Raw genomic sequence first — 14,511 nt, 5'->3', positions numbered from 1 at the left:
TTGTCTCTAGCACTTAGCCTTGTTGTCTCTAGTATAGCCTTGTTGTCTCTAGTATAGCCTTGTTGTCTCTAGCACTTAGCCTTGTTGTCTCTAGCACTTAGCCTTGTTGTCTCTAGCACTTAGCCTTGTTGTCTCTAGCACTTAGCCTTGTTGTCTCTAGTATAGCCTTGTTGTCTCTAGCACTTAGCCTTGTTGTCTCTAGTATAGCCTTGTTGTCTCTAGCATTAGTCTTGTTGTCTCTAGCACTTAGCCTTGTTGTCTCTAGCACTTAGCCTTGTTGTCTCTAGCACTTAGCCTTGTTGTCTCTAGCACTTAGCCTTGTTGTCTCTAGCACTTAGCCTTGTTGTCTCTAGCACTTAGCCTTGTTGTCTCTAGCACTTAGTCTTGTTGTCTCTAGCACTTAGCCTTGTTGTCTCTAGCACTTAGCCTTGTTGTCTCTAGTACTTAACCTTGTTGTCTCTAGTATAGCCTTGTTGTCTCTAGCACTTAGCCTTGTTGTCTCTAGCACTTAGCCTTGCTGTCTCTAGCACTTAGCCTTGTTGTCTCTAGCACTTAGCCTTGTTGTCTCTAGTATAGCCTTGTTGTCTCTAGCACTTAGCCTTGTTGTCTCTAGCACTTAGCCTTGTTGTCTCTAGCACTTAGCCTTGTTGTCTCTAGCACTTAGCCTTGTTGTCTCTAGTATAGCCTTGTTGTCTCTAGCACTTAGCCTTGTTGTCTCTAGCACTTAGCCTTGTTGTCTCTAGCACTTAGCCTTGTTGTCTCTAGCACTTAGCCTTGTTGTCCTTAGTATAGCCTTGTTGTCTCTAGCACTTAGCCTTGCTGTCTAGCACTTAGCCTTGTTGTCTCTAGCACTTAGCCTTGTTGTCTCTAGCACTTAGCCTTGTTGTCTCTAGCACTTAGCCTTGTTGTCTCTAGCACTCAGCCTTGTTGTCTCTAGCACTTAGCCTTGTTGTCTCTAGTATAGCCTTGTTGTCTCTAGCACTTAGCCTTGTTGTCTCTAGCACTTAGCCTTGTTGTCTCTAGCACTTAGCCTTGTTGTCTCTAGCACTTAGCCTTGTTGTCTCTAGCACTTAGCCTTGTTGTCTCTAGCACTTAGCCTTGTTGTCTCTAGTATAGCCTTGTTGTCTCTAGCACTTAGCCTTGCTGTCTAGCACTTAGCCTTGTTGTCTCTAGCACTTAGCCTTGTTGTCTCTAGCACTTAGCCTTGTTGTCTCTAGCACTTAGCCTTGTTGTCTCTAGCACTTAGCCTTGTTGTCTCTAGCACTTAGCCTTGTTGTCTCTAGCATTTAGCCTTGTTGTCTCTAGCACTTAGCCTTGTTGTCTCTAGTATAGCCTTGTTGTCTCTAGCACTTAGCCTTGTTGTCTCTAGCACTTAGCCTTGTTGTCTCTAGCACTTAGCCTTGTTGTCTCTAGTATAGCCTTGTTGTCTCTAGCACTTAGCCTTGTTGTCTCTAGCACTTAGCCTTGTTGTCTCTAGTACTTAGCCTTGTTGTCTCTAGCACTTAGCCTTGTTGTCTCTAGCACTTAGCCTTGTTGTCTCTAGCACTTAGCCTTGTTGTCTCTAGCACTTAGCCTTGTTGTCTCTAGCACTTAGCCTTGCTGTCTCTAGCACTTAGCCTTGTTGTCTCTAGCACTTAGCCTTGTTGTCTCTAGTATAGCCTTGTTGTCTCTAGCAATTAGCCTTGTTGTCTCTAGCACTTAGCCTTGTTGTCTCTAGTACTTAGCCTTGTTGTCTCTAGCACTTAGCCTTGCTGTCTCTAGCACTTAGCCTTGTTGTCTCTAGCACTTAGCCTTGTTGTCTCTAGTATAGCCTTGTTGTCTCTAGCACTTAGCCTTGTTGTCTCTAGCACTTAGCCTTGTTGTCTCTAGCACTTAGCTTTGTTGTCTCTAGCACTTAGCCTTGTTGTCTCTAGTATAGCCTTGTTGTCTCTAGCACTTAGCCTTGCTGTCTAGCACTTAGCCTTGTTGTCTCTAGCACTTAGCCTTGTTGTCTCTAGTATAGCCTTGTTGTCTCTAGCACTTAGCCTTGTTGTCTCTAGTATAGCCTTGTTGTCTCTAGCACTTAGCCTTGTTGTCTCTAGCACTTAGCCTTGTTGTCTCTAGTATAGCCTTGTTGTCTCTAGCACTTAGCCTTGTTGTCTCTAGTATATCCTTGTTGTCTCTAGCACTTAGCCTTGTTGTCTCTAGCACTTAGCCTTGTTGTCTCTAGTATAGCCTTGTTGTCTCTAGCACTTAGCCTTGTTGTCTCTAGCACTTAGCCTTGTTGTCTCTAGCACTTAGCCTTGTTGTCTCTAGCACTTAGCCTTGTTGTCTCTAGCACTTAGCCTTGTTGTCTCTAGTATAGCCTTGTTGTCTCTAGCACTTAGCCTTGTTGTCTCTAGCACTTAGCCTTGTTGTCTCTAGCACTTAGCCTTGTTGTCTCTAGCACTTAGCCTTGTTGTCCTTAGTATAGCCTTGTTGTCTCTAGCACTTAGCCTTGCTGTCTAGCACTTAGCCTTGTTGTCTCTAGCACTTAGCCTTGTTGTCTCTAGCACTTAGCCTTGTTGTCTCTAGCACTTAGCCTTGCTGTCTCTAGCACTTAGCCTTGTTGTCTCTAGCACTTAGCCTTGTTGTCTCTAGTATAGCCTTGTTGTCTCTAGCACTTAGCCTTGTTGTCTCTAGCACTTAGCCTTGTTGTCTCTAGCACTTAGCTTTGTTGTCTCTAGCACTTAGCCTTGTTGTCTCTAGTATAGCCTTGTTGTCTCTAGCACTTAGCCTTGCTGTCTAGCACTTAGCCTTGTTGTCTCTAGCACTTAGCCTTGTTGTCTCTAGTATAGCCTTGTTGTCTCTAGTACTTAGCCTTGTTGTCTCTAGTATAGCCTTGTTGTCTCTAGCACTTAGCCTTGTTGTCTCTAGCACTTAGCCTTGTTGTCTCTAGTATAGCCTTGTTGTCTCTAGCACTTAGCCTTGCTGTCTCTAGCACTTAGCCTTGTTGTCTCTAGTATATCCTTGTTGTCTCTAGCACTTAGCCTTGTTGTCTCTAGCACTTAGCCTTGTTGTCTCTAGTATAGCCTTGTTGTCTCTAGCACTTAGCCTTGTTGTCTCTAGTATAGCCTTGTTGTCTCTAGCACTTAGCCTTGTTGTCTCTAGTATAGCCTTGTTGTCTCTAGCACTTAGCCTTGTTGTCTCTAGTATAGCCTTGTTGTCTCTAGCACTTAGCCTTGTTGTCTCTAGCACTTAGCCTTGTTGTCTCTAGTATAGCCTTGTTGTCTCTAGCACTTAGCCTTGTTGTCTCTAGTATAGCCTTGTTGTCTCTAGCACTTAGCCTTGTTGTCTCTAGCCCTTAGCCTTGTTGTCTCTAGCACTTAGCCTTGTTGTCTCTAGCACTTAGCCTTGTTGTCTCTAGCACTTAGCCTTGTTGTCTCTAGTACTTAGTCTTGTTGTCTCTAGTACTTAGCCTTGTTGTCTCTAGCACTTAGCCTTGTTGTCTCTAGTACTTAGCCTTAGCCTTGTTGTCTCTAGCACTTAGCCTTGTTGTCTCTAGCACTTAGCCTTGTTGTCTCTAGCACTTAGCCTTGTTGTCTCTAGCACTTAGCCTTGTTGTCTCTAGCACTTAGCCTTGTTGTCTCTAGAACTTAGCCTTGTTGTCTCTAGTATAGCCTTGTTGTCTCTAGCACTTAGCCTTGTTGTCTTTAGCACTTAGCCTTGTTGTCTCTAGCACTTAGCCTTGTTGTCTCTAGCACTTAGTAGGGCTGCTTGATTATGACAAACATGATAATCACGATTATTTTTATTGATATTGAAATTCTGATTATTAAACACGATTACTCATTGGTTTGAGAACATCACAGGGCTTGATGCTTAATTCTTTCAGTAGGATTGGGTATCCTTTGGATCTGATTTAGGTTCTGGTTCTGCTCATTGAATCCCTGTTCCAATTCTAATATTTGTGGTGGGGGAGAAAATTAAATATCAAAAACCAAAACTATTCTACCTTTCATTATTGGCAGATTTAGGATCAGTCAATTGTGAACCATGACATGGAGATATATTATTTTTCTCTTAACCTGTTATAATTTAGCCTAGTTTTTACCATCCCTTTCTGGTGCATTATGACAAGAATATATCGAAAGGAGGCATATTCAATTAATTAATATTACTGTGGATGATAATACATTTTGCTTATCTATTACCTAAGGAAGGAGACAACTGTTGCCAAGGAATATTCACTTTAAATCACTGCTCAGTGACATTCATCCACTCGTTCTGTGCTCATCTTCCCCTTCAAAGTGACCGTTTTCTTTAATGGGGGTGTCTGGGGATAAACTGCGGCAGGGTGCTGTATGAACTTGCGTCGTTCGTTTGGGTACCTAATATAAAAGACGAATGTCAGCTGTCAGTATATTGTTACACTCGAGTGTCTCGCACAGCCAGACCTCTCTCCATGTCTACACTAGGTGCTTATAAAAACAATAAAAAATAACTGTATTTATCAATTAACAAGTCTGAGTCCTCGTCTGCACCTTCCGAGTCTGAATGCAGCCAATGCTCCAGTCCGAGTGATCAGTGCTCAAGTCTAAGTCGTGTCACGAGTCCTGAAAATCAGTCCTGGACTTGAGTACTACAACACTGGTGTATCAGCACAGACCTGACTGGTGTATCAGCACTGTGATCAGCATGGACCTGACTGGTGTATCAGCATGGACCTGACTGGTGTATCAGCATGGACCTGACTGGTGTATCACCATGGACCTGACTGGTGTATCACCATGGACCTGACTGGTGTATCACCATGGACCTGACTGGTGTATCAGCATGGACCTGACTGGTGTATCAGCATGGACCTGACTGGTGTATCAGCACTGTGATCAGCACAGACCTGACTGGTGTATCAGCACGGACCTGACTGGTGTATCAGCATGGACCTGACTGGTGTATCAGCACGGACCTGACTGGTGTATCAGCACGGACCTGACTGGTGTATCAGCACAGACCTGACTGGTGTATCAGCACGGACCTGACTGGTGTATCAGCACGGACCTGACTGGTGTATCAGCACAGACCTGACTGGTGTATCAGCACAGACCTGACTGGTGTATCAGCACGGACCTGACTGGTGTATCAGCACGGACCTGACTGGTGTATCAGCACGGACCTGACTGGTGTATCAGCACGGACCTGACTGGTGTATCAGCACGGACCTGACTGGTGTATCAGCACGCTGCTGGACCTGACCGCCCCCCAAACATCCTCATGGAAAATCTCCCTCACGCTCAAGACCCATCAAGACCCCTCAAGACCCCTCCACTCTACGTCCTCTGGCCGCCTCAGACCCACTCCTCTCAGAGCTCCGGGAGGGTCATCAAGGAGAAGCCAGCTATTCTCGGTCCTTGCTCCACAATGGCGGAACGAACTTCCCACCACAGTTAGGACAGCCGAAACCCCACCAATCTTTCACTGTCGACTAAATACACACTTTGTTTACTCTGGCTGATTGTTTCATTTAAATCCTTGCATTTTGTCCACTTCATATATTGGGTTGTTTTGCCATTTATTTTGATTTGATTGTTGTGTTTTTTTCTTTAACTATAAGTTCCTTCTCCCTTTTCTTATGATTTAAATGTTTAAGCTGTGGTCAGGTTTTAACATAAGCCCTGATGGTTCATGACCTCACCTGCACATCATTTAAGATCCACTGTAAGATAAGATAAGATAAAGGGGCGGCTACGTGGCGTAGTGGGCAAGGCGCTCGCCACAAATGACGTAGACGCTGGGCTTGCCTGTTCGAGCCCAGCGCTCCACATTGCTTTCAGTTTAGCTGGTCGTTCATACTAATACACATTGGCCGTATTAGGGGGTGGGAAACTGATGGGTGGGGATCGGGCGTGGTGGACAGCGACTCCTACAGGTCGGTTGGTGCACCTGCGCAGTAGAATCAGGAAGTGTCGGGGGCAGCGTGAGCCTCCCACGCGTTACTCCTCGCCACTGAGAGATCGAGCTGCGCAGGTGAAAAGATGCGACTGCTGTTACCTCAAGTACCGGAGGGGACTTGTGCTATGTATGACTTAGTCCACATTGCAGCCGGCTTGTGGGAGGCAAGAAACAGCGTTCGTGACAGGGGAGGGTTGAATTGGATGATACGAAATTGGGATGGGAGAAAATATAGAAAAATGGGAGAAAAAGTGGATAAAAAAAAAGAAAAGATAAGATAAGATAAGATAAGGTAAGATAAGATATTCCTTTATTGATCCCCTTGCAGCGTCATATAGCAGCATGGGGAGGTACAGGTAAGGGCACAACAATAGAAGAAAATATAGGTAATAAAATTAGATCTGAATATAAAAATATGAAAAAAATAAACAGTACAAACAATATAATTAACACTTTGATTGCCTAAGGCTAAATTCATGATATACCATAGGTTGCCAGCTCTATTTGTCTATGGATAAGTACCCCTTCTTTGCAGGGCTATAACTTTTTAAATTCTATTGCTACATTGCCATTATTAGGGCCCATTCAAAGTCCTATATGTATTGTTCATTGTGTAGCAACGTTAAACTTTTTCATTCACATATTCATAGTAAAATATGGTCTAATGTATAAGTATGTTTTCATCTCTTTCTGCAGCTTTCTCCAGAACGTGATCTATAGCCCCAAATGCATTATATTGATGATGAAATACAGTTTGATGGCAATCGGCGCGATATAAAAAAATTCAATTGGACGTACTTCTAGAAGTTTCTACGTATCATCTGATGCTGACCGGATGGGCGGGGGATCGTTTATAATTCCGTGGGCAGCGTTATATCATTCATCTAGTGTGGGTCATATGTTCATCAGAGCAGTTTATATCGAACACGTTCAAAAATAACGCTGAATCTTACCGTATCTTCCTCGCGCCGTTGGACGATCAGCGTGGTGTAGACCGTTTTCGATTATGGGATGTTTATCCAGATGAACCATTTTCAGGTTGTATAATACTATATACGTCCAAATAACGTTGTTTATTGAGTTAGGGCGAGCGATTGATCATCCAGTGTGTTGAGATGGAGTCCGGCTACCGATCGCGAGTGCCCGGAGCACATAGGATGAGCACTTCCTGTTTGGCGAGCCCCTCCCTCTTGGCCGATCTGCCGATCGGCCACCAGATGGCGCTCTCGAACCGTTAAACAGTTGATGGGAGCTCACCAGTACATCTCAGGGCTCCGGAAAGAAAATATGATTTCGATCACAGATTTTTGAAATATTGATATCAAAGACGAGTTACGGCGTCTTCGGCAACTTGAGCATGGCGGGGAAGGACGCCTAAAAACGTCTTCCGGCAGCCAAAGTGTTAATTAACTCTGAATATAAAGATAAGAGAAATATAAACAGTGTAAACAAAGGTGCAGATGGGGGTCTGTATCGATTATAATATGCTATAATAAATATAGGCAATAATTAATTTAGTTTTATTGAATCTGAATATATACTATAAATCAAATAAAGGTTTGAAATTAAATTAAATTAAATTAAACATGGTCATCTTGTTGTTTCTGTGTTTCTATTGCCTCCTTAATCCAACCCTGGTATCTGTTACTTTCAGATGTGCTAATTTTCATGGGCCGCTCGTCCAGGACTTGGTGTTCTATCTTACCGTACTCTGAAACAGCTGTTAGTAGATTCTCCTGTTTGGGCTTGGTGTCCAGATGTCTAATAATTTATTTTTTGCTGCTGTGTTGTAGTTTTTTCGGCGTGTCAAAGGTTGCGGCATCTCTCTGATGTGTGTTTTGTTGCAATGCAGGGTGTTTCATAAATCATGTCACATTTCATCTCTCTGTCTTTTCTCCTTGAGATGTACGAGTAGCTGGTGTAGTTTGGTGTGGGGTTTACCATACAATAACATACCATACTATACAGTACCATACCATACCATACTATACCATACTATACTATACTATACCATACTATACCATACCATACCATATAATACCATACCATACTATACCATACCATACCATACAATACAATACGATACCATACTATACAATACCATACCATACCATACCATACCATACCATACAATACCATACTATGTATCGGCCGATATTCAGTATAAATATGAGATCTGTGAATTCCGATAATGCTTTATTTTCGCCGATCGTGAAAACCGATCGAAAAACATGATCCAATTCTTAGCGGAGATCTCACTCGCTGACTCTCTCAGGCACAGAGCTGCAGCGTACTGCTCCTCCTACTCCTCCTCCTCCTGCCCCTCCCGCACCTGTGTAAACACGGGTCTAGTCTAGTCTAGTGGGACCTCCGTGAGCTAACGTTAGCTACCGTTACAAAATGACCCAGTCAACTATTCACTTTTAGTTTAATACATGAGGCATTGTCAAACGCTATCTAGCCGGCTAGCTACTGATAGCTCCTGATATCAACAAATGCTCCAGCAATAGTCTAGTAGTGTATGATACCTCCGTTAGCTCACGTTAGCTCACGTTAGCTCACGTTAGCTCACTACGAAATATCCCAGTAAACTAAATAGTTCACTGAGGCATTGTCTTAACGTTATCTAGCCGACTAGCAGTAGCTACAGATAGCTCCTGATATCAATGGCTTATAACATTGATTTGATGCGTATTCGAGCCCCTGGCTTCCATCGCATGAGGGCATGCTGAATATGATTTGACCAGCCAGTATCTCCTGGCTGGAGCTGGAGGCTACTCGAGTATACACACAGACAGTGGAGCTGTTTGCAGATAGCGAGCATTTTGACTTGTTGCATGGTGGCGATGTCTCGCAGATAATACAACTACAAGTATGATTATATAATATATATATTTTGATGTTAAATGTTTGATGTTTGATGTTTGTTACTGTGGCTCTATGTTTCTGTGTATCTCATGCTGCTTTCCCCTGTTTCCCCCGTGATCTTATGTTCCTTTTTTGTTTCTTTGTTTTACTATGTTTATCTGCCTATTGTCAGCGACTTCGGGTCCTTGAGAAGCGCTTTATAAATACAATGAATTATTATTATTATTAGAGTTGAGATGGGTAACCTAGTCCCATCCCAAATATTTACTTTACTACTTTCTGGTGATGTATCATAGTTACAAACAGTAGAGGTGATGTATCATGATTAAAGACAGTAGAGGTTGAGTTAAAATGCATGCAATGATCTTTTCCCATCTGTCATACTGCATCACAAGCTGGTCGCAGGCAGGGTTAACCTATTTTAATAAACTTGAGTCCCTCTATAATAAACAAGCAGTAAACATTTTGGACAAGAAGCCGCACAGGTATCATCACTGCCATATTACCCGGAGCATTAAATTGTACAGCAACGCTTGCTTGCCTTGTTTTTTTTTTTTAAATGTGATGGTGTAAATATATACAGTATAGACAGTTTCAACCTGACAAGATACACATTCTAAATGGACCCACGTTTACTTCCTGTTGCAGTGTTGATATTAATAACTGACATAAACCTGGGTCCAGTATGCTGGACTCTGTGTATATAGGAGACAGTTATAGTATGTGGGTTGAAGAGGATGGTTGTCTTGTTGTTATCTTCACAGTCACCGCTTCAACCGTGTAGGAGGGCAGGAAGTGGTTATATACTGAGAGAAAGCTACTTCCTGTCTACAAACCTCCTACTTGTTCTTGTTACTTGAGGTGGAGGGTTTGATAAACTTGAGGGGGATATTTAGATGTACAGTATCTCTGCACATTTAGATACACTATATTGTTTCAGTGGAAGCAACCAGATTCATGTCAGTGTGTTTTACGGATCATGACATGTAGGGTCCACTGTGTTTACTCTGGTCTGTTTCCCTGATCAATTAGTCCAGCGATACCACTCTATCACTGCTGAAATGAGTATCATTCCATATACTGAGTATCAATACCTTCACTGAATATGAGACTTCAACCTTTATTTTAAGAGTCACTGGTTCACACCTGGGATCTGCCCAGTACAACCAGTCTGACATTGTTGACCACTAGGAGCTGCCCAGTACAACCAGTCTGACACTGTTGACCACTAGGAGCTGCCCAGTACAACCAGTCTGACACTGTTGACCACTAGGAGCTGCCCAGTACAACCAGTCTGACACTGTTGACCACTAGGAGCTGCCCAGTACAGTCTGACACTGTTGACCACTAGGAGCTGCTCAGTACAACCACAGTCTGACACTGTTGACCACTAGGAGCTGCCCAGTACAACCACAGTCTGACACTGTTGACCACTAGGAGCTGCCCAGTATAACCAGTCTGACACTGTTGACCACTAGGAGCTGCCCAGTACAACCAGTCTGACACTGTTGACCACTAGGAGCTGCCCAGTACAACCACAGTCTGACACTGTTGACCACTAGGAGCTGCCCAGTACAACCACAGTCTGACACTGTTGACCACTAGGAGCTGCCCAGTAAAACCACAGTCTGACACTGTTGACCACTAGGAGCTTCCCAGTACAACCACAGTCTGACACTGTTGACCACTAGGAGCTGCTCAGTACAACCACAGTCTGACACTGTTGACCACTAGGAGCTGCCCAGTACAACCACAGTCTGACACTGTTGACCACTAGGAGCTGCCCAATACAACCACAGCCTGACACTGTTAAATGGTAAATGGCTGCATTTATATATCGCTTTTATCCAAAGTGCTTTACAATGTGTTCCTCACATTTTTACCCATTCACTCACACATTCACACACCGATGGCGGAGGCAACCATGCAAGGCACCAACCTGGTCATTGGGAGCAATTAGGGGTTAAGTGTCTGCTCTACCTCCCGAGCACTACTGTATGGACCACTAAGCAGCTCCACAAGAGCACCTTAATAGTAACCGTTCTCTAACCTCTTGGCTGCTGTCGCCCCAACCTGCATAATATATCACCCCCATAAGCCTCAGATACATCTTCAGAAAGACAAGAAAAAAAACGTGACTACTGGGTAGGGCTGACCCCTATTAATCGATTAGTCGACTAATCGGTCGAAAGGGGCCGTAGTCGAACGCTAATGGCACGCATACCAGAGGCTAACTGCCTACGAAAACAGGCACAGAGGCACTGAAATAGGATTTCACCCATCTAATGAACACACTATACTAGACAAATATCAAGATGTATCCATCAGTGGACCAATTGCATGTTTTTGCAGAGGACAAGAAGCCTTCAGTCGACTCATTCAGACATTAAGCACCCCCCACAGCCCAAATGGAATGATAAAAAAAATATATATATATATTATATATATATATTTTTTTTTTTTTTTTGTCGACCAATAGTCGACTTACGGCAAATTTTGGCCAATCCTAGTCGACCATCCAAATCCTTAGTCGGGGACAGCCCTACTACTGGGCAATGGTTGGGCCTTCGCTCAGAAAAAAACTCAACCGGTGATCATACCGAAGTCTCACATTTTAACATCTCAGAATTGTTTGTGGATAAGCTATAGGCACCTAACCACATGAGATCAACCTTTGAGCCATCCACTCCACAACCACCCTTCTCTCAATCCCCCTCCTCACTCCCTACTTCACTTACTCCCCTCTCTCTCCCCTCTTATGCCAAATGATTAGGGCCTATTACAAAAAAATAAACCATTAACAATTAACAAATCTGAGCCCTCGTTTGCACCTTCCGTTCCGAGTCTGAATGCAGTCAATGCTCGAATCCAAGTCCAAGTCCGCGTCATCAGTGCTCAAGTCCAAGTCGAGTCATGAGTCGTGAAAATCAGTCCTGGACTCGAGTACTACAACACTGACCCCGGGACAGGGGACATGTGGTCCCCACACCAAGGTTGGAAAAGCTTTTACTAATGTGTTTCCTTCTTGTCTCTTGTCTCCTGCAGGGTGTCTTATGCTGTACACGTCTCTGATGACTACCCAGGTGAGTACTGCTGGACTGGAGCCCTGTCTCTGCATCTCTGCCTGTTTTACTGTTCAGACCTTCTAGCGATGCATTTAAATTATGTTGTAACTTAAGTTTAGGTGATTCATCTTTCTAATTATGTCGTAACTTACGTTTAGGTAATTCATCTTTTTAATTATGTTGTAACTTAAGTTTAGGTACCGTAATTCATCTTTTTAATTATGTTGTAACTTAAGTTTAGGTACCGTAATTCATCTTTTTAATTATGTTGTAACTTAAGTTTAGGTACCGTAATTCATCTTTTTAATTATGTTGTAACTTAAGTTTAGGTAATGAATCATTTTAATTATGTTGTAACTTAAGTTTAGGTAATTCATCTTTTTAATTATGTTGTAACTTAAGTTTAGGTAATTCATCTTTTTAATTATGTTGTAACTTAAGTTTAGGTAATTCATCTTTTTAATTGGGGAAATGGGAAGTAGGGAAGGGATACATTGTCTGTAACATCAACATCAATTTTGGACCTGCAAACAAAATGATAAATTAATGATAAATTGATCATTAATCAATATTTTATTTGGGGGGATGTATTATTAAAAAGGGAATAATGTCATATTTAGAGAATAAATGGTCTTTCAGTAGCTTCATTTATGGTTTATTATTATTATATGGTTATTTTTTATCATCGCTTTATATGTTTTATAAACAGTAGTTTTAGAGGCAAAATATTATAACATCTCAAATTCTTCATATCCAGACAAATCCCTTTCAACCCCGGAGCTTTGTTTATTCATCAATTTACTGAATGATGCCCTGCTCCAGTGCAGTGACCGCGCCAACCATTCGTTTACATCTTGATGCACTATGAGCTGTTATTGCATCTTAATGCACTATGAGCTGTTATTGCATCTTAGTTCAAGTCAAGCACTATGCACTATGAGCTGTTATTGCATGTTAATGCACTATGAGCTGTTATTACATCTTAATGCACTATGAGCTGTTATTGCATATGAATGCACTATGAGCTGTTATTGCATCGTAATGCACTATGAGCTGTTATTGCATCTTAATGCACTTTGAGCTGTTATTGCATATTAACAGTTTGAGTGCCAGCCTCCGTGTCCTATTTACCCTGTTGCGTGCCACCACCCACTTCATTTGTGAACGCATAAACTATATCTTAAATTATGGCTATGTGTCGCTTATCAATGACTTGTTTGCAACTGTTTGCAGTCAACATTGTCGAATGTTGATGATAGTAATTTAATCATTTAGACTAAAGTAAATAAAACAAGATAATTAGCTTAATCCATGTTACACAGCGAACACACCTATAGCAGACTTAATGATTTTATAATATTTCTAATATAGCTAATGAACTAAAATATTTATTACGTGTGTGTTTGGTGTGTGAGAGAGAGAGTGTGTGTGTTAGTGTGAGAGAGAGAGATAAAGAGAGAGAGATAGAGAGAGAGAGAGAGAGAGAGAGAGAGAGAGAGAGAGAGAGTGTGTGTGTGTGGCTATGTGTGTTAAGGCTTCAGGTAAGTGGCAAACCAACCACAAACCACCATATTTTTTAATAAAAAGGTACAAGATATATACAAGGCACAAGTGAGTAACATTGACATTATTGCATGTTCCGATTCACACAAACACATGCAACCTTACCACCAAACTGCCTGGTGAACATCAAGTCCACCAAACTGCCTGGTGAACATCAAGTCCACCAAACTGCCTGGTGAACATCAAGTCCACCAAACTGCCTGGTGAACATCAAGTCCACCAAACTGCCTGGTGAACATCAAGTCACCGCTCCTGTCCCCCTTGTCTTGTTGCAGACAACACGTACGTGTCGAACTCTGAAAATGACGACGAGGTCTTAATCACAACGGATCCCATCCCTCTCATCTTTCATCGGATCGCCACAGGTAAGTGAGGGCGTGTTGCTACAGTCCTGGGTTTACATGTCGGTCGCTGAAAACGGTTGGCTGTTTCTGTCGTTACACTGAAAAAAGAAAGGATACAGCCCACAGGAAGTCTACCGGTACTTTCTGGAAGCCCAAAACAGAGGTGGGGGACTCGGGTCGCATGACTTGACTCGAGTCGGACCTAGCGACTTGCGTTTGACAAAAGACTTGACTTGACTTTGACTTGGTATTCATGACTTCAGATTTGACTTTGACTTGAGGCAGACGACCGAAAGGACTTGACGGTATTTATTAAGATGAGTAGCCTATTTGCACATTTCTAGATATTGAGCAGGGGCAGTTAAACCATTATGAAACATGATTGGGTGACTAGTGCCATGTGCGCAACCCAGGCTTAAAGGGATATTTCACTTGTCAAGTTTCAGCAGTCTTACCTCTATGTAAGTAAATCTACAAGTAAACTAGCGACCACTGATGTCCCTGTCGTCTGCTGTGAACACCACTATTCCTCCCAGGTCTCAGGCTCCTACAGTGAAAAATAGTTCCTATACTCTAATTTCACTCATTTGAAAAGGGCTAAATTAGCTCTAAGAAACAAGTATCTTTGCCTCAGAAAAATACATTACACATAATAATATTGCTGTATTGTTTGTTTATACTTCAGTCCTCAAAATGAATGGAAATGAATTAGGAGCCTAACACCTGGGAGGTGTTGTTGACAACAGACGACAGGACAACAG

General features: G+C 42.6%; 1 protein-coding gene across 1 annotated transcript in view; it reads left to right on the top strand.

Moving 5' to 3' along the window:
* Positions 1-14,511, top strand: part of parp8 (poly (ADP-ribose) polymerase family, member 8) — a gene marked incomplete at its 3' end in the record, with an annotated part of 303,800 nt that overhangs the window by 83,501 nt on the left and 205,788 nt on the right. Inside the window, exons 3-4 of the mRNA XM_084309021.1 lie at positions 11,824-11,861; positions 13,682-13,771. Of these exons, the coding sequence (XP_084165147.1) occupies positions 11,824-11,861; positions 13,682-13,771 (128 nt within the window). The remainder of the gene's footprint in view (positions 1-11,823; positions 11,862-13,681; positions 13,772-14,511) is intronic.

This window comes from Notolepis coatsorum (assembly GCF_963971535.1).
Source record: "Notolepis coatsorum genome assembly, chromosome: 2".
In the NCBI taxonomy this organism is placed as follows: Eukaryota; Metazoa; Chordata; class Actinopteri; order Aulopiformes; family Paralepididae; genus Notolepis; species Notolepis coatsorum.
This window is presented reverse-complemented; position numbering and strand designations above follow the sequence as displayed.